This window comes from Terrapene carolina, unplaced genomic scaffold (genome assembly GCF_002925995.2).
Source record: "Terrapene carolina triunguis isolate 2854851 unplaced genomic scaffold, T_m_triunguis-2.0 Scaffold210, whole genome shotgun sequence".
Classification (NCBI taxonomy): Eukaryota; Metazoa; Chordata; order Testudines; family Emydidae; genus Terrapene; species Terrapene triunguis.
The window spans coordinates 13,044,003-13,071,306 of NW_020664561.1; the positions used below are offsets into that span (position 1 = coordinate 13,044,003).

General features: G+C 44.4%; 1 protein-coding gene across 1 annotated transcript in view; it reads left to right on the forward strand.

Moving 5' to 3' along the window:
- LOC112114863 (xenotropic and polytropic retrovirus receptor 1) overlaps positions 1 to 27,304 on the forward strand; it is a 242,524-nt gene that overhangs the window by 175,901 nt on the left and 39,319 nt on the right. The window contains exons 4-7 of the mRNA XM_024211775.2: positions 11,456 to 11,679; positions 16,361 to 16,510; positions 16,866 to 16,949; positions 17,537 to 17,618. Of these exons, the coding sequence (XP_024067543.2) occupies positions 11,456 to 11,679; positions 16,361 to 16,510; positions 16,866 to 16,949; positions 17,537 to 17,618 (540 nt within the window). The remainder of the gene's footprint in view (positions 1 to 11,455; positions 11,680 to 16,360; positions 16,511 to 16,865; positions 16,950 to 17,536; positions 17,619 to 27,304) is intronic.

Genomic DNA, 27,304 nt, shown 5'->3' on the forward strand with positions numbered 1-27,304 from the left:
CCTGTCATACTTCAGGCATGTGTTGATTTGGAGTGTGATCTGATACTTGCCAGTTAGTCTAGTCATGTGCATGGTTGAGAGGCATTCTTAGTCTTAGGTGTAGACCACATCTTAACAGAAACTGTCTTATGTACATCTCCCATCCAGATTATCTGTTATCAGGGATCTGTTTTGGGACCGGCTCTGTTCAATAGCTTCATTAACGACTTAGATATTGGCATAGAAAGTACGCTTATTAAGTTTGCAGATGATACCAAACTGGGAGGGATTGCAACTGCTTTGGAGGACAGGGTCATAATTCAAAATGATCTGGACAAATTGGAGAAATGGTCTGAGGTAAACAGGATGAAGTTTAATAAAGACAAATGCAAAGTGCTCCACTTAGGGAGGAAAAATCAGTTTCACACATACAGAATGGGAAGAGACTGTCTAGGAAGGAGTACGGCAGAAAGGGATCTAGGGGTTCTAGTGGACCACAAGCTAAATATGAGTCAGCAGTGTGATGCTGTTGCAAAAAAAGCGAACGTGATTCTGGGATGTATTAACAGGTGTGTTGTGAGCAAGACACAAGAAGTCATTCTTCTGCTCTACTCTGCGCTGGTTAGGCCTCAACTGGAGTATTGTGTCCAGTTCTGGGCACCGCATTTCAAGAAAGATGTGGAGAAATTGGAAAGGGTCCAGAGAAGAGCAACAAGAATGATTAAAGGTCTTGAGAACATGACCTATGAAGGAAGGCTGAAAGAATTGGGTTTGTTTAGTTTGGAAAAGAGAAGACTGAGAGGGGACATGATAGCAGTTTTCAGGTATCTAAAAGGGTGTCATAAGAAGGAGGGAGAAAACTTGTTCACCTTAGTCTCTAAGGATAGAACAAGAAGCAATGGGCTTAGAGTGCAGCAAGGGAGGTTTAGGTTGGACATTAGGAAAAATTTCCTAACTGTCAGGGTGGTTAAACACTGGAATAAATTGCCTAGGGAGGTTGTGGAATCTCCATCTCTGGAGATATTTAAGAGTAGGTTAGATAAATGTCTATCAGGGATGGTCTAGACAGTATTTGGACCTGCCATGAGGGCAGGGGACTGGACTCGATGACCTCTCGAGGTTCCTTCCAGTCCTAGAATCTATGAATCTATGAAAAAAATATCTCCCAGGCCACTTTCCTTCCTGTTGAAATTTGCATAACATCCTTGTAGATAACTACAGGAATTACAAAAACAACAGGGAGTCTAGTGGCACCTTAAAAACTAACAGATTTATTTGGGCATACGCTTTCGTGGGTAAAAAACCCACTTCTTCAGATGCATACTTTGACGACTGTCTTCTCAAGGCACCATCTGGAACCGATGCCCTTAACGCCATACAAATGACAGTGGACCTTTTCTTGAGACTCGGCCTTCACCTAAACCTGGAAAAATCTACGCTAACACTGGGGCAACATCTAGAGTTTATCGGGGCACAGTTGGATGCCATACGAGCAATGTTCCCTCTAATTTTTTTCAGTCACATGTGGAATGAATTTTGTTATGTGCACCAATATTGAGGTACTGTGTAGATGTGAGCCACCAGTAGAAAAAAAAGCCTAGATATAATACATATTTTTTAAAAAGTTACCAAATGTATGGAAGAAGACGATATCATAAGAGACAACCAAAAATGACGAATTCCAATACAAGTCCATGAGTTAATGGATAATGTGTTAGGTATGGTGACAGAATTTTGAAGTTAATCCTAGCTGACTCCTTTTTTTTTTTAATGTTTGAGGTTTTTTGTTTTTAAATATGTCTAATCATTTGTTTCTTGGACCTGCACTTAAAAATCTTAACTGTTAGCAGATGAAGTTTCTTCAAGGGCTTGCTCATTTCCCTTCCACATTAGGTGTGAATGCACTGCGTGCACCATTGTCAGAGGTTTTTCTCTCACTGGTGTCCACTGGGCCAGCTCTAGTGCCCTCTGGTGCTGCATGCTTATGCGCTGATATAAAGGGGCACTGCCAGACCCGCACCCTCTGAGTTCCTTTTTGCCGTCCATGACGGTTGTTGGAATAACTCTTTTTGCTTTGGCAAGGCATTTTTCAGTGGTTTTCTTCTCTGTATCTTAGTGTATTATTCTTAGTATAGTTGTAGTGTAAATATTGTGAATAGTACTAGTGTAGATAGTTGGATCCCTTCCTTTATCATAGAGGGGTTCCCTTCTCCCCTGGTGCCGGGCATGCCCCAGGCTTCAAACCTTGTGCCTTCTGTGGCAAGCCTTTGCCTGTGAGTGAACCTCACTCCAGTTGTCTGAAGTGTCTGGGAGAGGCTTACGTAAGACTTATGTCAGCTTTGTTGGGACTTTAAGCCTCGTATGAAGAAAGACAAAGATGTTAGGCTGAGGGCTATCCTCATGGAAACTGCTTTTAGACAGGTGTCAGAGCCAAGCTGCTCAGATTCAGTACTGAGCACTTCGGCCTCGGTGCAAAGTGCCCCGTTGGCACTGTGCATTTCCTGGCACCGTTCTCCATCTCTGGTGCCGAGGAAAAAACATAAAAAGCAGTGCTCCGAGAGAGAGTGCTCTCCAGTGCTGAAGAAAGGAAAACAAGCGGAAGGCAGTAGAGTGCGACCTGCGTTGGGCCACTCCTCAACCCCTAGTCCCATGGCGGCACCGTCAACTCTGCCCAGAGGGACGTTGAGTCCGGTGCAGGACCCCCTGCCTGCATCAGAAAGTCATTGCAGCACCAGCGGAATCATGGTGCCTTCTACCCCAGAGGGCTTTGCAGCAACCAGGGACTTAATGCTGGTCCCAGTACCACCGACTCTGATGGGAAAACTGCCAGCTTCGAAGAGCACGAGCAGGAGAGAGCAAGGTGCTCAGAGTTCCTTCCCAGCACCGGGACCTTCAGTACCTTGCAGGCGTAAGCCGACCTTACTTTTATGAGATCATCCCTGTTCCGGCATCAAATCCAAGACCCTTGCCACCAAACAGCAGAAGTGAGGGGTACCGCTCCTATATGGTCACCTCGGGAGGACTCTTTGTCAGATTCTGAAGTGAAGACCTACACCCATCCCAAGGGCTGCCACCAATACCCATATTACACGCTGTCGGACCCCAGTGTGGGTCCACCTGCTGGTAACTGGCCAGATGGACAGTGGGCTCTGCAATGGCCATTCTGGAACTCATGGGGGTTTCCCCTGGTACAGGGTCTGTCATCCCACCAGGCATACTCGGTTGTTTCCAAGAGGTGGGCTCCCACACCACTTGGCACTGGACTCTGGTACTGATACACAGGATGTGAGCCCCATGGAGGTAACTGAGCCTGAAGAAGAGGAAGAAGCCCCTCCTCTGGTACAGGCTTCTTCCTCCTCCTCCCTGTTGTTTTTGGACTGACTTTCCTACTTCAGCCTGGTGTGGTCCCTCATTACACTGGACAGCTGATTGCTAAATATAATGGTGAATGGTTATATCCTTCTGTTTTCATCCATCCCTGCCTCCCATCTTCCATCCCCATCCCTCTTCAGGGACCCTTCTCACGAGCAACTCCTAGCCCAGGAGATGCAAACCCTCAAATGGGTTGGGGCTGTGGAAGAGGTGCTTCAAAACTTGAGAGGGAAGGAGTTTTACTTCCTATATTTTCTAATCCCAAAGGCCAAAGGGGGTCTTCGCCTCATCCTGGACCTGCTTCGCCTCAACAGATATCTCAATAAACTGAGGTTCCACGTGGTCTCCCTGGCCTCCATTATCCCCTCCCTAGATCCAGGTGACTAGTACGCTGCACTCAACTTGAAGGATGCTTTTACTTTCATATCTCCATCTTCCATGGCCACAGAAGATTCCTCAGGTTTATAGTAAACCAGACTCATTATCAATTCACCTTTCTCCCTTTTGGCCTGTCCGCAGCCCCCTGGGTTTTTACAAAATGTATGGCCGTGGTAGTGGTGTGCCTCAGAAGACAAGGCATTCAAGTCTACCCATACCTCAATGACTGACTGATTGAGGGTCACTCAGAGGCTCTAGTAAAGAACAACATCACCCTGGTCCAAACCACCTTCCAAGCACTGGGCCTGTTGATAAACGCACAAATGTTTACTCTCATTCCAGTACGGAGAATACAGTTTATCAGGACAGTGCTAGACTCAACGTAGGCCAGAGTGTTTCTTCCAGAGGCTCGATTCCAGACAATGTCAGACCTGATATCCAGGGTCATGGCTCAACCAATCACAAAAACCCGGATTTGCCGCAGGCTCCTGGGACACTTGGCCACGTGCACTTACGTAGTACGGCATGCAGGGCTGTGCCTCAGACTTGTGCAGACGTGGTTAGCTCACCGAACAGGCACCACTTGGACTTGGTGCTTTGTGTTCCAGCCCCGGTCCTTGCCTCCCTCGACTGGTGGAAGGACCTCTGGTCAGCAATGGGGGTGTCCCCTTTGTTGCCCACCCACCCCCGCCCAGCTGTCAGTGTCCCTAGTGTCGGACGCTTCAGACCTAGGTTGGGGAGGCCATCTTGATCTCTTCAGGACACGGGGCCTGTGGTCCCAGGAAGAGCTCCTCCTGTACATAAATGACAGGGAGCTCAGAGCCTAAAGCAACAGAGAGTCCTGTGGCACCTTTAAGACTAACAGATGTATTTGAGCATAGGCTTTCGTGGGTGAATGCCCACTTTGTCGGATGCATCCACCCATGAAAAGCTTATGCTCCAGTGGCATTCACCCACGAAAGCCTATGCTCAAATACATCTGTTAGTCTTAAAGGTGCCACAGGACTCTCTGTTGCTTTTTACAGATCCAGACTAACACAGCTACCCCTCTGATACTTAGTTTGCCAAGTGTTTCTCCCCCAGATCACAGGCAAAGTAGTACAAGTACCGATGGACAACACCGCGGCCATATTCTACATCAGCAAGCAGGGAGGAGCATGCTCCTCTGCCCTGTGTCAGGAGGCCATCCGTCTGGGAATTCTGTGTGCAGCACTCCATCCACCTTGAGGCTTCCCATCTTCCGGGAACCTGGAACGCCTTAGCCAATCACTCAGCAGATGTTTCTCCTCTTATTATGAGTGGTCCCTTCACCCAGAGATCACCAGGTTCATCTCCCAGGTAGACCTGTACGCAACCAAGCAGAACAGGAAATGCCATCAGTTTTGCTTGCTGCACCGGCACAGCCTGGATTCACTTTCAGCTGCCTTGCTGCTTCAGTGAACAGAGCTCCTATTCTACGCATTTCCTGCAGTTCTCGTTCACAAGGTCCTTCTGAAAATCAAGTGGGACCAGGCGAGAATTATTCTTATGGCCCCAGCATGGCTGCCCTGGCACAGGTTTGGCACACTGTAGACTTATCAGTAGTACCTCTGCTACTGCTCCCACTCTGCCTGGACCTGATATCACAGGACCAGGGCTGTTTACGCCACCTGAACTTTGGGACCCTTCACCTGACTGCATGGAAGCTGTCTTCAGAGAATGCTTCTTGATCACTCTCTAGAGGAGGATTTGTTGGCTTGCTCTTTACTGCAGACCTCTTACCCATGGCCTGGTTGCTGGCCCCTCTCCCCCAACCTTCTGTTTGTATAGAGTATCTAGTTGCATAGTCAGCGACACACATACAGATGGGTAGCAGTCAACCTGTCTTTTTGAGAGCTCTTGTGCCAAGTCAGGAAGTAATGGGTGAGTCTAAGAATGTGATTGATGGAAACAGAATTTGGCAGTTGCCCCAGAAGGTATCACTTTTCTCTTCAACCTTTGCCACTGAGATTTCACTTTGGTTCTGCAGTCAGTGGACACCAGGGCATGTAGTGTGCAGTAAACTCCTGGAGGCTGTTTTCAGTTTCTAAATATGTGCTTTTTCTGACCTCCTGTGTAGCAAATTGTTTAGAAGTCACTAAAAGCAACAAAGTTGAAGTCATACAGTGTGTTGCAAAAAAGAATGCAGTTCCACCAAGGACTTTGGCAAGGCTTACTGCAGGTTAAAAAATTGATTTCTTTTGTGCTTTGCATGTGCCTTTTGTGGTTTGCATTCTGTAGATGATTTAAAGAGCAATAGCAACATAATATATTTTGCCTTATTTTCATTCTGTACATGTCAAAGTAATAAAATGGTATTTTAATAAGGTGTAAGATTCATTGCTGGGTTATTTAAATCCCTACAGCCTTTCATGGGCTCCCAGAATAAAAATTCAAAGAGGCTAGATATCATCTTCAACAAAGCAGAATTTTCCAAGCGCTATTAAGTGACTTGCAAAGGATTTTTGAGAAATTGGGCTTGTGCTCTTTTTTGTTTCTTTATTACATATATAAAGAAGGAAGGCTTGTAATCTCAGCTCTTCAGGGGGGTTTCCTACTTCTTTTACCTTAAATAGTGTACAATTTGGGAGGACCACTGGGTGATCTGAGGTGTGTGTTAAATTAAGATGTTAAAGGTCATATTAAAAGGGTTTTTTTATATTTAATAAAGGCATTTTTATTCAAAATGGCATTTAGTCATTTAAGTGAAATAGGTGTTAACAAAAATAAACAGCTTTAATAAGAGTCTGACTAAAAATTCCTTCCTCCTAATAGTTCAGCTTTCGCTTTCTTGGCTCTTGTAAAGTACCTCAGCTGTCATTGGACTTGTCTTCACTAGTTTTATTTTAACCCGGAGCAAGCACTTTAAGATGTGACATTTTAGTTGACATTTAGCCTTTTACAAACTTATAACTACTTTGAGTTAATTGGCAAACAATTAGCTCATGGTAAGATCTCCTGTGTGGACATCCAAGAGCTCTGGGAACAGCAGTTTTTTCAGAAAGATAATGCTCAAGTTTCTTTACCGTGACTTTAGCCTTTGCAAAGTCCTAATCACTGAAACTGTTCCAAGAGACAGTTGGGTAGATCCAGGATGTCCCCCTTGTATTCTGAGTAGAGATTTTTTCATTATATTTCACTAATAAGATTACTCAAATATGGACAGTTGGCGGTTTCTGTGATATGAGTATTTGTAGAGTAACAATCACCGTATTTAGGTGTGAAATACCTAGAATTCAAGGTTGTTATCCAAATTAGGAGTACTTTCTTTGCTCCTCCCTTGGTAAGGTGATATTCCATACCTCATCTTTAGAAAGGTTTATGTAGGGAGGGAAGAAAACTTGCCAGTAGACTGGTCACTGTTTCTGTTGAAGGGAAAGCCTTTCCAAAGAGGTGTCTTGTATTGCATCCTCAAATTGAAAAGACATTTAATTCATCCTGGTCTGCTGCTGTATGAAACAGTGCAAGAAGATGGGAATTTGGACTTCCAATGAAAATTCCTTGCTCCCAAGGGATTCTTCCTAGGTACTTGCAGCTACTGTGCCCTTTCTTGTAGTATTTATGTAGACAGAGATAGTTCTAAAGGTATTTTGGACTAGGACTTGATATTAAATCCAGAATTGAATTTGAGGAATAAGTGCTGTGTGCAAAAAAGCAGCGTGAAATGCTCTTTTTAAAGCGAGAACCTACTGCATGTTCGATGAGCTGTAATCTCCATTTACTTTCCATGGTCAGTCCTTGGGTTGAGGACATTACTGTAGTCCAACCAACCAAGGCATGAATCACTGCATCTAAGGAGAGGGAGCAGTCTTCCTTCCAGATGGAGACTGATGTTTCTGACTAGTGTTGCAGTTGAGTATCTAGGCTCTTTACTAATTTTGGTACATTTCAAAGCAGTTTCCCCTTCCTACTAACTTTGTGTCCATCTCATTGGTCTAAGTTGGAGCAAGGGATTGTTGGACCACATGTTTGCTTTGTCTGGATGTTGGGGCAGCAGAGTCTCTGCACTCAATAGCAAAAGGCTGCTTATAGCTGTGACATCAGTACTTTAATAGTTGAGCCTATGGCATCTCATGATATCAGCCAATGATTTAACAGGAATGTAAAAGGAGAAAGGGAAGCATGAAGTCTTACGCATGTGTGAAGGTTTTTGGTGAAATTTATAGATGTTATAGTTCAGATAATGCTCAAAATACCAGTTGACAGACCCTATACAATCTTCCTAGACACCCATCAATTTGCTAATTATCAGCTTGTGTCAATCGTCTTCTGTCACGTCATGCAGATGGGTTAACAGTTCCTGATGGCTATCAGGCTGTGTTGAAAATAGCTGATACACTAGAATAAACATGGTGGTTGATCTACTGTTTGTGGCCATAAGGAGAAATCCCACTAGTATGATCACTGATTTCTCCATGTAAGAGTCTAGAGTATTGCCTAAAATTAGATTCTGCAGGAGTACCTTCGTCACCATCTTAGTAACTTTGCCTAGGAAGGAGACAATTGAGACAAGCTGATAATTAGCAAATTGATGAGCGTCTAGGAAGATTGTATAATGTCTGTCGACTGGTATTTTGAGCATTATCTGAACTATAACATACTTATAAATTTCACTTGCTGAGGGCTGCATTCCCTCCCTGAGTAGTGGGTAAAGCTGTTTCACATTTACCTTCCATAACAAAGGAGTAGTCAATAACACATGTGGCACAGACATCCTTTGTACCTTCAGAATGAACTCTAATAGGAGACTGATGTAGAAGCTTCAGCCTCGTCTGGTATTGTTTCCTCTAATTTAACATGGTTGTCACAGGTTTTAGTGATCTTTTCAGAAAAGTGTTATGATTTTTCATGGCACATAGTTCTGGGCTTTTCAATACTAGAAAGGTGTTTACAAAGGGGAGGCATTTCAAAGGAACTATAAAAGTGAGTGAGAGGGCTAGTGGGATTGAGTGAAGCAAGATTTAGAATAGCTACAATAACTGAAACTGACTAAAGGCAGAAATAACACTCCAGAGATTTGAAGATTAATGCAGAGAGAAACTTTGCATGGTACAGGAGGCTATAACATTAATATTAAAGAGAAAATTTAGGTTGAATATTAGAAAAAACGGACCGAGAGCTAATGGATTGTGGAATAGCCTCATAGCAGATGCCTAATTGTACAATCACTAAAGGGGGCACAATTAACATGAAAATAATATTTCCATCTCAAATTTATGTACTTGCTGTTAGAAGTGACCTCTTGTATTACTACAGTTGTAAGAGACTATAGGTGAAAATCCTGTTGTAGTTTACTTTGTGCATTTGTCTGCACTTTGTTTGTCATCGATTTCAGTGTTTTGTTGAGGGTACATACCAGTCCCCTGGCTCTGCAGTGTTTACCAGCAACAGGTGCAGTAAAGTTGAAACTGAGGGCTGGTCCACAGTGGGGCGGGGGATCGATATAGGAAACGCAACTTCAGCTACGAGAATAGCGTAGCTGAAGTCGACGTTTCCTAGATCGAACTAAAAGTACCTACTTTGGGTCCACGCGACGCAGGCAGGCTCCCCCGTCGACAGCGCTTCCTCCTCTCGGCGAGCAGGAGTTCCGCAGTCGACGGGGGAGCGCTTCTGGGATCGATCTATCGCGTCCAGATGAGATGCGATAAATCGATCCCAGAAGATCGATCTCTACCCGCCGAATTAGGCGGGTAGTGTGGACCAGCCCTGAGTGTGTAAAGAAGTAAGTCATTGGTGAGTGGTTGAACAGAAATGGGGGGAAGGGGAGGTAACTTTATTTAGTGGTGGTGCATTGAGGCCTGCCAAAAGACTCTTCTAAAAATAGGCCTAGGAGCAGTTTCTAAAAGGATTTTTTTTTTTAAAATTCACGGCAAACTAAGTACAGGTTGTTTCTTTAGAAAATTAATTTATAAAAAGCCTATTTTAAAAAAAATTCAAGTTGACTGTCCCTTTAAAGCTAAACTGGCAAAACACTGAGTAATGTGCTACAGAGTGTGACCCTGAATTGCAGGGAAGGGAGAACTATATGACCACATTACTGGGTCCAGTTTCTGATTCGTCCGGTTGTAGACTGTTTGTATTTTTAAACTGTTTCACGTGTTGGTATCATAGCCTCTCATCACAGTAAAAGCCACATTTGTCTGTTGCATGTAACTTGATGAAAGTAAAATTTATCTTCTGAGCGCTTTCATACATCAGATCAATTTAACCCCATTTTTTTCTTTGATTTCTTTATGACCATGTGAAACATTACGTTTTCCTGTCCAGCAACGGGTGCAAAGAAACCAAAAGTGCCTTACCGACTGATGTCAGGTTTTATAATATTAGCTAACAAGCTTTTGTTCTTGTTATGAGTGTTGCTTAATGCCTTCTTAGGATGTGAGAACAAATAAGCAAAAGCATCTTACTCTGCCACCCTAAGGATGTTTGATGTCACTCTCTTGACAAGAGAAAACCATTGGTATCTTATAAATTAGTTTGGTATTTTATGCGGTATCTTGCTTTTGTATGTTGGGCGCGGTGGCACGCTTCTGCCCAGCTCCTTGGGAGGCTGAGACTGGCAGATTGCTCAGGGGTTCTGGACTGCAGTACACGGTCAGTTGGGGGTCTGGTGCCACTGACAGCCTAGCCAGTGAGTGGCTGAAGGACTGGCTAGAACAACACAAATGACATGTTGTGACCGGCACACTTTCTGTGTGGGCTGATGAACTGATCGATCAAGGTGATCTTTCTTTGCAGGAAGGATAGGAAGGTAGATTGCTGCCTGCCTCCAGCTACAATGCTGGAATAACACCATGCAGGGCCGACTCCAGGCACCAGCGCAACAAGCAGGTGCTTGGGGCGGCCCATGGAAAGGGGCGGCACGTCTGGGTCTTCGGCGGCAATTCGGTGGCGGGTCCCTCAGTCCCTCTCGGAGGGAAGGACTGGCCGCCGAATTGCCGCCAAAGAATGAAGCAGCGTGGTAGAGCAGCCGCCGATCGCAGCTTTTTTGTTTTTTTTCCCTCTTCGCTGCTTGGGGCTGCAAAAAAGCTGGAGCCGGCCCTGACACCATGTCAGGAGTTTTGACTGATAGGGGCTATAAATGCACACATTTATGGGTAGAGGTCAGGATAGGCTATGCCAGCTGGGATTCCTTTTGTCAGTGGCAAATATTTGTGTTCCTGGAGGGAGCATTGTCTAGAAGTTAAAGCACAGGACCGGAAGTCAGGAGACCTGGGTACCCTTCCTAGTTCTGTTATTGATGTGATGAATAATCAAGGGAAAGTCATTTAACTTCTCTGTTGGCCCACCTGTAAAAAATGGATAATATTTACCAGTTTCTTGGGATTTTTGAGTTATAATTGGTTATAAAATACTTGTAAAATCATTGAAAAGAAATGCAACCTTATTTATTTCTATATTTATTGAATTTTAGGGATTAGTGGTGTAAGGGCTACTTCTACACAGCAAGTTACTGTACAACAAGCCAGCGTGTGACTCTACAGAGTGACAAGCCTAGTGCACTGTAGATTCACTCCCTGGCTTGCCATGCAGTAACTTCTCATGTACACAAGCCCTAAGTCACACAGTTAATGCTTCCACTCAGCAGCCTGTCCCTACAAAAGCACTTGGCGATATACACAATGCTAGTAAGGTATTTCAGCCTTCATAGACAAGTTGCTACCCACTCCATTTGTGGTATTTGACAGTTCCTTTTCCTTGCTAACAGAAAAGCTTGCAGAAGCTCAGCGCAGGTCCGCTACCCTTCAGAATGAACTACAGTCATCTTTGGATGCACAGAAAGAAACTAATGGTCTTACCACAGTGCGGCAGCGCAGAAAGGCAGTCTTCCACCTGTCCCACGAGGAGCGTGTTCAGCATAGAAACATCAGAGACCTAAAACTGGCCTTCAGCGAGTTCTACCTCAGCCTCATCTTACTGCAGAACTATCAGGTACGAAGAAAAGAAGGGCACAGTTTTCCCATGGGCCCTAAGTGTTCATATCATTCTTGTTGATTGGATTGCTTCATCTCGTTGCAATCAGAGGACAGAAAGTTGAGACTGAGAATGGGAGAGTAAATAGATCACTACTATAACTTTGAGGCCATATACTTGTTCATGTTCTGTTCTATGTAAAGCCAGATTTGAGAATCTGGAAAGAAACTGTTATACCTTAAAATTGGAAAGAAGCATGAGGCTGCTTATACATTGTTTCTTCTTTGTGTTATCATAGTAGTGTCATTCACCTCACTGTAGCTGACGCGTCAACATTTTCTCTTTTAAAACTCACATTTTCAAGAGTTTCTAACTTTTCTGTTAAATTCTATGGGATGCAACTTGGCATAAAAATTGTTAGCCTGGAGACAAGTATAAAAGAATTAAATCTTAGACATATTTAGATTTCTAGTACTGAAAAATGGGATTGTAATCGTTATAGAGACTGGTTTGTGTTCCAATAATTTAATTTAATTTAATTTAATTGGTGGGGTTTTTTACTTTACCACTTTACTTCTTAAAGTGTCATATTGTATGTAATATGTGTGACACTGAAAATTTCATAACCACTTTTTTTTAGCCTGTGAACTTAACTAGAATGTTCAAACTTGGGTTCCTAAAGGAAAGCACCTACATCCTTGTATAGTCACCTAAATAAGGCAGACTTTATGCTAGGGAATTTTACCAAACAGAATCCCACCATTGGGAATTACTTTGTGAAGTTCCATAGTATAGACGAGGCTTTAGCAGTTTGATTTTTTTCTGAGGATTTGCAGCTCCCCTAGACTTCAGTGGGTTTGCTGGTACTCAGCATTTCCCAAAATTAGACAATGTATTTAGATCCCTAAACATGGATTGAATTGCTTTACTTTAGGTTCCCAGGTTGGAAAATCTTGGTCCAACTAGTGTTAAAGCAAGCTGCAGATTGGCCTATAAGCTGATACAGGCTTCTAGTACTACTGGAAGCACTCAGTTACTTACAGCAATAGCAGCTAGTTCACAACCCTGAAGTAGATAGAGTAACCTCAGATCTTTGTTCACTTCCTGGTGAAGCCATGTTGGCCACTTTTTCCTTTTATTTCTTTTTAAAGAAGAATACTAGGCTCTTGGACTTTATTATCAGGAATCACTTCTGTGGCCTGGTAAGATGAGGACAGTGCAAATGATTCCTTGGAAAGGCTTTAGGTACCAGTCATGAAGGAAGGAAGGAGTCACTGATAGTAGAGAGCAACTAGTAAGTGTGTCAAAGAAGATAATTTTACATTCACTAAACATTGGTATAGTCTCTGAGCCTGTTTGGATTTGGAAGTCTCCACTTATGCAGACCCATCTGCATCCAAAACTGGCAGGGCATCTTTGAGGGTTTTATACCAGGTTGGAAAGTGAGGGGGGAAAAGATGAAATTGTTTTAAACCAAAGGACAAAGAGTACGTGTATGAAAAAGCATCTGAACACAAACACAGGCAGTGTGGTAAGCACTAGGTGAGTTAATAAGTTATGGCAGTTATCTGCTTAGGCATAAATGAAACCATGTGGGAAGAATCTCATAATTGGAATGTTAACGTAGACTGTATTAATCTGCATAGAAGAAATAGAACGTGAGGTGAAGGAGGGTGGCATTTTGTCAAATATATTTACAATTCTCTCTCAGTTTCTGTAGTGGTGAAGCTTTTTGAGTTGGGTTACAAAGAAGGAAAAAATAAGATGAAACAGTAGGTATCTTTTACAGACTGCAGTAGAACAACAACAACAAAATTCATGCACCAATTCTAACGCTACTTAAAACTGCAGGATACATATCCATGGAGTAATTTTAACTGCCCAGTTATGTGTGGGCATCAGCCAAACATTTATCATCAAAGGTTCCTCAATTAAAAAACAAGGTCATGACCCAAATAGTAAAACTACCACTTAGATCTCACTAATAGAGGAATAGATATGAGAATGTGAACATAAAAGGGGAAAGCTTGAAATTCATAGCCACAAACTGTTTGAATTCATCATAGAAAGCAGTGGCTTTACACAGTGCAGCAGCACAAAGATAATGGGTTGCTGAAAAGAGCAAATTGAGAAAATAACCTAGTGAGCAAGATATAGGAGGGCATATTAAAATCCACTGTTATGGTGGAAGAATGGCAAGGCTAAAAACATCAATATATCCTAGTTAAACCTACATGTATTTGACCTGCATGTGATCCTGAATTTTCTAATTAACAGATATTTACATACAAGCAAGCACTTTCTCTCTGAGCCCGTTCCCTCATCCTACGTTGATTTTGCATAATATTGCATAATGTAAGTCGGCATTGTGGTTTTGTGGTATTAGTCATTTATATGTTGGCAAACTGATATAAAATTTAGGCTTATGGACTTCACTTTAGTATCTAGTAGTAATAGAAGCTGAGTTTGGAGGAGAGAGCTTCTATTCAAAAACAAGATTATCTTCGGTAGTAAGCAAAATACAGAATTTCAGGCTAAGTAAATTATTTCTCTGAGTTTTTGCTTTTGTATTTGTATCAACTGCAAAAGTCCTTCATTGACACTACCATTTAGCAGTGTTTAACTTCTTTAGCGCACAGCTTTGGAATCATGGAACTTGTGCTGTCAGAAGAGGAAGCTCCCCTGCAAGAAGAACTCTAGGGTACATGATGTAAAAATATTGGGCTGTTCTTCCTGAGATATGCTAATTACTCACACCAGCAAATAACATTAGTCAGTTCAGGGCAACAGTAAAATCTGTGACCAAAATTATCATTTTGTTACATTTTTTCATTTCAACTTTATGAAACAAGGCTCTGCTGTCCCAGGGGTGAAACGCTGGATTTTTCCAATAGAAAGTAATTAAAGTCTCTCTTGTCTGCGGTAATGCAAATCATTAATGCATTGGCTTCCTATTCCCATCTCCCTGTCCCTTCCTTACCTACTGCACAATGGGGGTCTGATATTAAATCACTCCAGGCATAATTAGATTGAAAATCATTTCAGCAGATTAGTTGGAGCCGCTCCCAAAGGCATTGAATTCTGCCATTCTCTGTATTTTTCTTTCAAATCTAGTCCATGGGCTAGTTTTTATAAACAAAAAAATATAATTCCTTTCTTGTCTATCTGTATAGCTAATATTAGGCTGAATAAACTGAATAGAACATGAAGTGCTGTTGGTGATTTCTTTGCATAGTTAGATACCACAGTATTTCAAATATGCTTGATCGTAGCAGTCTTCAGTCTACTCCCAGTTGCTATAATGAGCTTTTCCATTACTATGTATTAAAAAATATATAAACTAATGAATCTGGGCTTACACATATCTCCAATATTAACCCTCTTTTTTTCAACTAATTACTTTGGGCCTGATCTTGAAAAGATCCCGAATACTCTCAGCTCCCTTTGACTTCAAACTCAGACTTGTTTTCTATTCACATAAGGCAAAATCCTTTCTAGGAACACACTTGGCTGGATTTAATTGCCATGACATATAAAATGCTTTCTAATTTTTCTTGACAAAGATATATCTTATTGAGTGTGTTACACTTTATTGCTGTGTATTCTCTAGTATTAATGTGTTCAATCTTGGTTTTAAAATGAAGGAACTAGGAATCAGTAGCCTTCCCTATCCAAAAGAGAGAAGAAAAAATCCCCAAAAGACAAGTAGGTGTGATGCCTGGGCAGTGGGTGCCTGGATAAGAGGATGAAGCTAAAAGCAACTTTGTTCTTACAAAATGACCCTCTTTCAACTTTCTGCACGTATAAATTTCAGTTAAGAGCTCATCATAATAACTGTCAGTATATAGACAAACGGTGATATGGTACACAGGACATACTTGAATGAGCTACTGTTACCTCCTGAGACCATACAAACAGATAATCAGAATCAAAATTACTGTAGGAAAAGTGTTCAGTATAGCCAAAGCTCAGCTATCTACATTGAATTTTCATCCAGAAGGTTGCCCGTTTGGTTAGGGAAGGAGAGGTGGCAGCAACTTCACTTTGCAGAGTAAAAAATGTATGTTCCACAAGGTTCAGTGTGTTATGTTCATATTCTTCTGTGCCTAGTCCACTTTATCTCATGCTTTTTTATTATAGTTAATTGTGATCACTTTTCTTCTACAGATTTTCTCTTAATTGTGTTCTTGTTTTATATATAAACATCTGTTTCATTTCTAAGCGGGGAAAAAAAAGGTGTAATTCTGTGTTTGGGTTAGCACTCTCAGATCATCTACTGCTTTAGAACCTTTGAAACATCTGTGCGAATGAGTATATTGGATGGTATTGACACAACCCTTTTCTCTGAATATACATTGTCTTTTTGATTAACTCTATTTTAATAGCTGCTGGTATTGCATACATTACTATCATGAGACTGAATAAGTATTAGACTTTAGAAGTTCTCTACAAATAATTTCATGTTTTTCATGCCCTCCATCCACACAGTCTTACTATTATTTTTTGAATAAGTATTTTTATTCCTTTATTTAATAGCTCTGTAGACCAAACAACCCTCCTGAAATATTTATCCAAAAGGTTCTCTAATTAACAACCCTTATTGGCTGTTCTTTCTCTATCACTGGAATATTACCAGATTTCAACATTCTTCATTGTTAGCTGAGACTAAAAAATAATGTTTTATTTTTCTTGTCTCTAGAACCTGAACTTCACAGGATTCCGTAAGATCCTGAAGAAGCATGACAAGATCCTGGAGACACCCCGGGGTGCAGATTGGCGGGTGGCCCATGTGGAGGTGGCACCATTCTATACTTGCAAGAAAATCAACCAGCTCATCTCTGAAACAGAGGTAGAGAATGCTGAACTGTGTATTACTTCCATTTTATGTAGAGAAACAATGCTCTTCTATTCCTTCACCAGTAATAACCCTGAGCTCCTGTACTGTGTTGTGAATAAATGCTTTAATTGCTAATGCAACTATTAATTGATTTGAAAGAACCACTAATTTCTGGCATTAGTCACTTGTAATTTGTGGGTTTGTGTGTACATTGGCTTCAGCTGTTAACTTTCACTATGTGAAATTACAGTGATGTTAAGAGTAATTCATAATAATGATGTAATTGATGTGTAATATATCATCACTCTGCCACTTTTTCTTTCACTGGGTAGACCCTGCATTAAGTTCTTGTGATTTATGCCCATAGACGGTGGTGACCAATGAGTTAGAAGATGGAGATAGACAGAAGGCCATGAAGCGTTTACGTGTCCCACCCTTGGGAGCTGCTCAGGTGAGAATTTAAGTTCCATAATTCCTGTTTTCCTCTCAGATTAGCTGATGTATCAAATTACATTTCAACCCTCCCAGCAGAATGTAAAAGTGCAAATATATTGAAATGGGTGTTTATACCTGTCATTAGAAATGACCAGCACCTTAAATTATTTGGTGCTTAGAAAAGGTAACCTACGTTAGTCTCAGAAGATTTGGAAATGGCATTGCAAGTGCTAATGTATTAAGGCAAGGTAATGGTAGAGAGGTGAATAATATGGGGAAATAAATTTTAGCCTTTCAAACTTACTGTTAGTATAGATAGTTCTGGCCACGCTCTTCTGTGTTGGAATGCTGATGTAAAGACCTGGCAGATTTCTCAAAAGGCATTAATACACTTGGGCTCTCTGTTCTGACGTTGCATAATGCTCTTGGCTGGTGCTATGTTGTACTTATAGGATTTAAGAAACTTCATCTTACAGGGGAAGGAGGTATTAGAACGTAAGTTAGAATGCTATATTAATTGGTTTGACATTTATTCTGAAAATTAATGTGCATTGGAGATAAATTAGTATTCTGCCCTTAAGCCAACTATTGTTCTATTTACAGCCTGCACCAGCATGGACCACTTTCAGGGTTGGCTTGTTCTGTGGCATAGTCATTGTGCTGAACATCACTATCATACTTTCAGGTAGGTATCCTTATCTTGGATCCAAATGACACCCAGATCCTGATTCTAGATTTGCTTTTATTACCTTATAAGTGTTGAATGAGTAGTAGTAACAGGGTTGAATTTGTCAGAACATTGCTGGTAAGAAGGCTTGGTAGGTAATGCTTTTATAACATGCTGTAGTTATGATACTGGCTTCTTACATCTATTCTTGGTGGAATCTCATGCAAATTTTACCACTTCTGTGTCCTCTGGACCTTTTGTTGTTGACAGTTGCATCCACTTTATCTCTCCTGGGGTTCTCTTAGGATTCATATTTTGTATATTACTGACTCACTGGAAGAAGGAATTGATATTGCCTGCTGTAAAACTGCAGGTTCACAGACTGAGGGTCCAGTTTCAAGCAGCATTATGTCATGCAATTTCATCCTTTTAAAAAGTGCCGCTTCATCTTCGCCAGACAAGGCGCTGATTCCTCCCTCCCTGTCTCCGCTGGACGATCACTGGCAGTATCAAGACCTGCTACAGAGAATGGCAGTGGCCCTGGGGATACAACTGGAGGAGGTTCAGGATTAGCCAACACCAGCTCCTGGGCATTCTCCAGCCTCAGGGACCATCTAGAGTTGCACTCAGTATTAACGAGGCCATTCTCAGTCCAGCACAGGCAGTGTGACATGCCCCGCCTCATGTGCCCCCACTCCTAAGAGGGCAGAGCGGAGGTATTTTTTCTGGGGGCAGATTTTCTTTTCTCCCAGCTACCCCCCAGCTCTCTTGTCATCCACCCGGCAGCTGAATTGGCACGCCAGCATCTACAGAAATTGACACGTGCAGACTGCGCGGCAAAATATATGGACCTGTTGGGGAGAAAGGTGTGTTCCTCGGCAGCCTTGCAATTTTGCATAATGAACTATCAGGCTCTGCTAGCCAAATATATTATTAACGATGCATGGCTAGCAGAGTTCTGGGACAAACTGCCACCAGACAACAGCAGCAATTTCAGGTGCTGGTGGATGTGGGAATGCCTAGTTAGCAAGATGGGCCTCTAAGCAGCGGTTGATGTGACAGACACATCCTCTCATCCCTTGCGATAGGAATAGTCATGCACTGTGACTCGTGGCTACAGTCATCCGGCTTTCCTCAGGAGGTCAAAACTACTATCAAGGACCTCTCCTTTGAAGAGGACAAAATGTTCTGTGCAAAGACGGACGAGTCCCTTCGCTCATTGAAGGACTCCAGGGACATGTTGAACCTTCCCCATTGCCACCCGTAGCGCCCCGTGTTGTCTTTCAGGGCCGTCTTGCCCTGTTCGTCCACAATTGGGGCAAGATCACCATGGACCATTGGATACTGGAGATCACCCATCATGGGTACTCCATAGAACTTCTTGATTTCACCCTGCATCTCCCAGATCACCCCTCCCCCAGGACGCTTTCATGGGACTCTTCCCAACAGTGCATTGTCCAACAAGAAGCAGATGCTCTTCTTGCAAAGGGCGCTATAGAGCACGTAGCACCTCCGTACATGGGGAGAGGCTGGTTGTCCATAAAAAGGAGCTAACCTCCCCCCTTTCATTTGTCACACACACCCCAAATCACAAACTGTGCTGGCCAGCCTGGTTTAGATTGGGTCCACACCAGCTGGGATTTCTTCCTGGAGGTTTAGGAAACAGGCCAATTTTCGATAGCATTTACTTTAGCCTGTAAGGGGTTGATAGTTCCTTGACCAACCTGGTGTCCAAGGTACGTTACCCTGTTTAGGCCTATTTGACATTTTTTGGCCTTAACGTTTAATCCTGCCTCCCTTATGCTCTGGAAGACAGCTTGGCGGTGTTCCAGGTGTTCTGCCCATGAATCTGAGAATATAGCCACATCATCAAGGTAGGTGACTGCAAATTCCCCAAATCCAGCCAGAAGGTTATCTTCCAGTATCTGGAAGGTGACAGGTGCATTTCGAAGTCCAAAAGGGAGCACATTAAATTCATACAGCCCTACATGGGTGACGAAGGCTGGTCTTTCTTTGGCTGGGTCATCTAGCGGCACTTGCCAATACCCCTTAGTTTGGGCATGTCCCAGTTGTTCCAGTAGCTCATCTGTGCGTGGCATTGGATAGTTCTCTGGGCGAGTTACAGCATTTAGCTTACAGTAGTGCATGCAAAAGCGGATTCCTCCATCTGGTTTGGGAACCAGAACCACTGGAGAGGCCCATGCACTCTCAGAGGGGCAGATTATACCCATCTGTAACATTTCCTTGATCTCCCTTTCTATTGCAGTTTTGGCTTGAAGAGCCATCCAGTAGGGTTGGGCTCTAATTGGGCAAGCATCACCTGTGTCAATGGAGTGGTATGCCTGTTCTGTCCATCCTGGGGTGGCTGAAAACATTGGCACGAAGATGGTGCACAGCTCCTGGATTTGCTGTTGCTGCTTACGCCTAAGGGTTATGGAAATGCTTACCTCTTCTATGTCACCATTGCTTTTCCCTTCATAGTAGACTCCTTCAGGCCACTCAGCGTTCTCTCTCTCCTGGGCTGTAAACTGGAGAACCTTGATTTCTCAGGAATAAAAGGGCTTTAGAGAATTAACATGCAGGGCCGGCTCCAGGCACCAGGCAACCAAGCACATGCTTGGGGCGACACCTGGTAAGGGGTGGCCAATCTTGGGGTGGCGGGGGGCAGGGCAGCGCTTGGCGGGGGGGGCGGGGGAGTTCCGGCGGCGCAGCTCTCGGCTGAGGGTGTTCAGCAACGCTCCACGGGGAGGGGTTCGGCAGCACGGCGCTCAGTGGGGGGTGTTTGGCGGTGCTCACGCGGGGGCCTTCAGCAGTGCAGCGCTCCGCAGGAGGCGGAGGTGTTCGGTGGCGCGGCGCTCGGCGGTGGTGTACGGCGGTGCTCCACGGGGGGCGGGGGTGTTCGGCGGCGCCCCTACGGGGGGCGGGGGTGTTCGGCGGTGCGGCGCTCCACGGGGGGCGAGGGCTGTTCGGCGGCGGGGGTGCTTCGGCCGCGCGGCGCGCGGTGGGGGGGGCCGGGGCGGCGCTCGGCGGGGGGGGGGTGTTACGGCGGGGTGGCACTTTTTTTTGCTGCTTGGGGCTGCAAAAAAGTTAGAGCCGGCCCTGTTAACATGGTATACTTTAGGTTTTAGGGTAGGGTCTGGGAACGCTATGAGGTAATTACAGCTCCCAGGCGCTCTTGAACCATAAATGGCCCCTCCCACAACGCTTCCATCTTATTGGCCTGGGGCGCTTTCAGGACTATGACTTGGTCACCTACTCTGAAGGAACACTCTCTGGCATGTTTATCATACCAGGCCTTTTGTTCTTGTTGAGCATCCTGTAGGTTTTCTCAAGCAAGGGCTCGAGAGTCTTTGAGGGTGTTTTGCAGGTTGGTTACAAAGTCCAAAATGTTAGTTCCTGGAGAAGATGTAACCCCCTCCCATTGGTGCTTCACCAACTGTAATGGCCCCTTAACTTCATGGCCATAAACAAGTTCAAAGGGTGAAAATCCCAAACTGAGATGTGGTATAGCCCTGTAGGCAAAGAGTAACTGCTGCAACACTAGATCCCAATCATTGGAGTGCTTATTCACGAATTTACATATCATGACCCCCAAAGTCCCATTAAACTTCTCCACTAGGCTATTTGTTTGATGGTGATATGGGATGGCAACAAGTGGTTCACTCCATGAGCTTCCCAAAGACGTTTCATGGTCCCTGCCAGGAAGTTAGTTCCCGAATCTGTAAGGATGTCGGAGGGCCAACCTACCCTGGCAAAAATGTCTGCCAGTGCCTGGCTCACGCTTTTAGCCCTGGTTTTGCTTAGAGCTACTGCTTCCAGCCATCGGGTGGCAAAATCCATGAAGGTCAGTATGTACAGTTTTCCTCTTTGTGTCTTCCTAGGGAAAGGACCCAGAATATCCACAGCTACACGCTGAAATGGAACCTCAATTAGGGGGAGTGGCTGGAGAGGGGCCTTGACCTGGTCTTGGGGCTTTCCCACCCTCTGGCACACCTCAGAAGACCGGACATAGGTAGAAACATCCTTGCCCATTCCCTCCCAGTGAAATGACTTCCCCAAACAGTCTTTGGTCCTGTTCACCCCAGCATAGCCACTAGGGTGATAGTGGGCTAAGCTCAAGAGCTTTTCCCTATACTTAGTTGGAACTACCAACTGTCTCTGAGGATGCCTTGTGCCCACCAGAAAGGGTTTCCTTGTATAAGAGTCTTCATCCTACAACAAACCTGGACCTATTGGAAGAGCTGAGAGGTGGTGGGTTGCTCCGTGCCACCGTCCAAGCTCCCTTGAGGCTTTCATCCATTTCCTGCTCTGCCTGGAACTGCTCCCTTGATGCTGGAGACGTTAGTTCCTCGCTGGGTTGTGAACTTGGGCTTGGTCCCACTGGAAGCGATGCAGATGATATAGGGGTGTCTCCATCAACTGTGAACCGCTCTCTGCTGGTGCACTAGGTTGTATTTCATGCTCCGGTTGAGCTTCTTGTGCCGGTTTAGCTGCTGCTGCAGGTGCAGGCTCTGTGGTGCCCTTTGATGCTGGCTCCCCTGACTCTGGTGGGGTTGCAAGCACAGGCTCTGGTGCTGACTGCTGCACCAGTTCTAATCCTTGGGCTGGTTCTGGCTGGGTCACAGGAACTGGATTTACAACTGCTGCCATAGACTCTGGTCTGGGGTCTGGTTTCACCACCTCTGGCTGGGTCCCCAGGCCTGTGGTATCAGGGGACACAGACTGGGTTTTTGTAGGAGGCTCAGGAATGGGGTTAGGTGTGGAGGCCCGTTTAGCCTGGCTGTGGGTGACCATCCCCACCCTTTTTGTAGCCTCACATGGTTGGCTACGTCTTCTCCCAGCAGCATGGGAATGGGATAATCATCATAGACTGCAAAAGTCCATATTCTTGACCAGCCCTCGTACTGGACAGGCAACTTGGCTGTAGGCAAGTTAAAAGAGTTGGGCTTAAAGGGTTGCACCATTACTTGGGCCTCTGGGTCGATGAATTTGGGGTCCACCAGGGATTTGTAGATAGCGGACACCTGTGCTCCAGTGTCTGTCCACGCAGTAATCTTCCTCCCGCCCACACTCAGTTTTGGGGGGGAGGGATAGCTCAATGGTTTGAGCATTGGGGTTGTGAGTTCAATCCTTGAGGGGGCCATTTAGGGAACTGGGGTAAAAATCTGTCTGGGGATTGGTCCTGCTTTGAGCAGGGGATTGGACTAAATGACCTCTTGAGGTCCCTTCCAACCCTGATATTCTATGATTCCTTTGCTCTGGGGGTATTTGCAAGGCATCTGGGCCTGAAGGCTCTCGGTGGGGCCCCAGGGTGATGAGTTGCAGTTGTCTGGTGCTCTCGGGGCAGTTGGCCTTCATATTCCCCAGCTCATTACATTTAAAGCATCACCCAGCAGACTGTGGGCTGGGGCGAGGTGGGTGGTTGGAGAGTAGGGTGGTAGGACAAGAGGGCATCTGGGGTTTCCCTGGATGTGTGGAGGGCTCCTCCTTGCAAGGTGGGGCCTTGGGCTGACTCCAATGGTGGGGTGTCGTCTCGGGTTGCCCCTTCTGGTATCTGCACCAACTGCTACTAGCTTTCTTCTTCTCCGCCATCTCCACCCATTTGGCTCCGATCTCCCCTGCCTCGGTTACAGTTTTGGGCTTCCCATCTAGGATGTACCTTTCTATTTCCTCAGGAACACCCTCTAAGAACTGCTCCATTTGTATTAGGAGAGACAAATCTTCCAGAGACTTAACATTTGCTCCTGATATCCAGGCATCCCAATTTTTACAATGTGGTAGGCGTGTTGGGAAAATGCCACGTCTGGTTTCCACCTTAGGGCACTGAACCGCCGATGGGCATGCTCAGGGGTTAGCCCCATTCTAATTCTGGCCTTTTGTTAAAAAGTTCATTCTCATTCATGTGTTATTAGGCATTTCAGCTGCCACCTCTGCTAAGGGTCCACTGAGTTGTGGCCTCAGCTCCACCATATGCTGGTCTGGAGGGATGCTGTATCCAAGACAGGCACTTTCAAAATTTTCTAAGAAGGCCTCTGTATCATTGCCTACCTTGTATGTGGGGAATTTCTTGGAATGGGGTGCGGTACCTGGAGAAGGACTGTTAGGGCTACCTGGTTGATCCAGTTTAGCCTTTTCCAGATCTAAGCCCTTCAGCTCTATTTCCACCTCCAAGTGCTTCGCCTTCGCTGCCAAGTGCTTTGCCTCTCTCCTCGCTTCCGCCTCCCAGCAGATCTGGGTGTGTCTTCTCCGTGGCGTGCCACTTTGGGAAGACTGGTTGCTCTAGGGTTTCGGTGCCCGACCGCAACTTCATGCACAGGGCTGCCCTACTCTAGCCTAGCTACTTTGTTGCCACGAAGCTAGAAAAAAAAAAACCCTGCTTGTTGGACTCCCTGCCTCGGCAGGCTGAACCCTTTTCGTTCCTGTTCCCCCTCAGGCAGCAAAGAAAAGAAAAAAAAGAAAACTCCCTGACTTTGCAAGCTGCCAAAAGGAAAAATGTGTCCTTTTAAAATCCTGAGGTCTGTGCTTCTGGTTAAAAATGATCCCACCGCTCTGCCACCATGTCAAGGCTAATTCCCCACTCTGGCACTTTGAGTGCAGAAGGTGGGGGCCCGCAAGGATTCTAAAAATTAATACTGGCCACTCCAAGCTTGTATTAAACTCCCAAGGTTACAGTTTTTCTCTGACCTTGGATGGGTAGATAGTGCTACCACCCAAGTGCAAAAACCTCTTTGAGAACCCAGGAAGGCGCACTTGGGAATTCCTTCCTATAGGGTACCCCTCAAGCCCTCTCTCTCTCTCGCACGCACGCACGGTGAGAAAGAAAACAAAGGAAATCAGCTGTTGCCACCAGCTTATTAAACAACATGTGCACAAACCTCTTAGGACACACAATCCAATCCTGTTCTTAAAAAAGGTAAACTTTATTAAAAACAAAGAAAGAAAGAAAATATATTTGAAAACTCAGGCTATTACTAGATTTAAAAAATCCACTTACAATAATTAAGCATCAAGAATAACCTTCTTGAGGTCCAGCTTTAAGATTACAAGCAAAACAAAAGCATTTGGGGTTAGCACAGAGGAGTCCACAAGCCATGAAGTAAACAGAAATAAACCTAATCGCATCTTCCTAGACCTTTCCTGATCTACTTGCATATCTGGGGTTTCAAATAAGTAGTTTATAGGTATGATTTGATGATTTTTCATACCTGGCCCAAGCTCTTACAGCATAGCTGCAGCCCTGTCTCTGCTTCTCCCCGAGAACAACAACAGAACAGACAAAGGGGAAGTTTTTTCCCAATTTTAAAAAGTTCTAGCCTTCCCATTGGCTCTTTTGGTCAGGTGCCCACTCCCTTCCTTTTACCTACCTTTTAACCTTTTACAGGGAAAGCAAGTAGAGAACAACTCTAAGAGGCTGGGTGTCCATAAAAGGGAGCTCTCTCCCCCCCCTCTTCATTTATCATAGTTACTAAGAAATAAAAGGTCAAATGCCACTAACACCTAACTTAAGCTAGTGAATTCAAGCTCCAAGTGACATATCTCCTGGGCACCCAAAATTCCCTATCCGACGTGCTCAGCAGGATTCTGTACCTCAACCACACTTGAGAATTGCACAGTGCCACATTCTGAGCTGTCTGCCACAAATGGGGCACCCCACGCTTGGATCTCTTCTCCACCCCCGAGAACCGCAAGTTGCCCCTTTATTGTTTCAGGGGAGCCATCAGAGGGTTCGTAGGGTGATGCTCTTCTCCCCTCCGCTACGCCTCCCCCCCCCATTCCCCTCCTCCCACAAGTGCAATGCAAGATCCACCAGGACTGCGCTACCATAATATTCAGTCCCGTTCTGGCCCTGTCAGTTTTGGTTCATAGACCTTCTCAGACTCTCTACCCACATGCCACTCCATCTTCGTCTCTAAATAGGTCTCTGGGTGCATCTATGAATGCTATCCAATGTACTGGCGCCTGATGATGTCACGGCGCACTCTGTGCAAGCAGCCACATCAGTCTGCCTAACAGACATCTCTTGGCAAGACATCTGTCGTGCAGCAACATCGTGCTCCATACGCACATTCACATCCCACTATGCCATCGCCCAAGGGGCAGCTGTGGACGCTGCAGTGGCCACACCATACTACAGACTGCACTTCCTCTCGCATCCTAGCACCTACCTCCACACTGATCACTGCTTGCTGCTCACCCACCTTTGGAATTCACATAGGGACCATCACTTGAAGAGGAGGAGGTTACTTACATTTGAGATGTGTGGCCCCCTTTTTGTATTCCAATACCCATCATCCATCCCCTCTGCTGTGGACTGGACTACTCATTGGAAAGAGGGTCATTGGCGAAGCGTCGATCCACCTGGCCTATTGTACCCTCTCTGCAAGCACAAGGGGATCCACGATGCACATGTGGGTCACGGGTACTGCTAAGAAAACCTTCTGGCTCTGGCACATAGTGCGCATGCGCACGCACGTTTGGAATACAAATAGGGACCACACATTTCAAAGAACCTCCAGTTACAGGTAAGTAACCACCTCTTATTACCACCCTCCATGTGTGTCAGGGGGCCTCTTTTAATGTGTGTGTTTATTCAACTTCATACATTGTCATCACATTTCTGTCTATAGCTTGCACGTTTGATCTGTGTGAGAGCTGTGAATACCATTAAAGCCAGCTGTCTGTCTGTATTTATCTCGCAATGTGAAATTGGTGTATTTTCAATGTTCAGAATGAAAAAGCATCATAATAGTAGTAATGAATTCATGACCACAATCCTCATCTTCAAACATATGCACCAATACTGATGTGAATTAGTATGCTTCCATCAGGAGACATGACCTGAAACCTGTAAGTTTCTACAAATATTGGGAAAATAAAAGTTGTACTGGTACTTGCAGCTATAAAGTTAATTTAAAAAATTGCTACTTTGCTAACATATTAGTAACCTTTACCAAAGTGTTTTGAGAGTCTGCTTGGTACAAACAAGACGTCAAGGCTATAAATTTGTAATGCCTCAGGGCAGGCATTAGAACTTGGAGGTTCAATTACAAAACACACCAACCGTACCTTCTGATTTTAAAAAAATTATCATCATCTGGAGATCTGTGTTTTTGAGTAACCTGGAGTCCACAATGGTTGCAGTTATCGCAGTTGGAACCAGAGAGAGCCCTTTTAATAGGGTAGACTGTCCTTCACAACTCCTATGGGGGCATGGCCCCTTTCCATGTCACATCTTATTTGCTGCAGTATCTAAATGTTTTATAGCTCCTGAGAGTCTAGATGGCTTTGAAAGTATATTGAAGCAGGGGTATGATTTCTTACTTATTAACAAGTACAGTTTTACACAGTGCCTCATGACTAGCAACTTTTCTCACAATAGCAAGGGTCATCTTCACTTGTAAAAATACAGAATTTGGTAATAGAACAAACTAATGTATTGGGATACCATGAAATATCCATGTGGTGTTAGCTTTTCTATATTAGCATCTCTCATAAGATGTTAGTGAATATGGAATTGTTAATACATTAGTGAAGTGAAGCTACTAATTCAGAGTTTGTACCATTTTCATAGTACAGGGACAAAGCTAGAGCATTCAAATCATAGCAGGTTCTTGGGGAGGAGAAAAACCCTGACTCTAATTACTTCAGTTTTGCAACATACACCTCTACCCCGATATAACGCTGTCCTTGGGAGCCAAAAAATC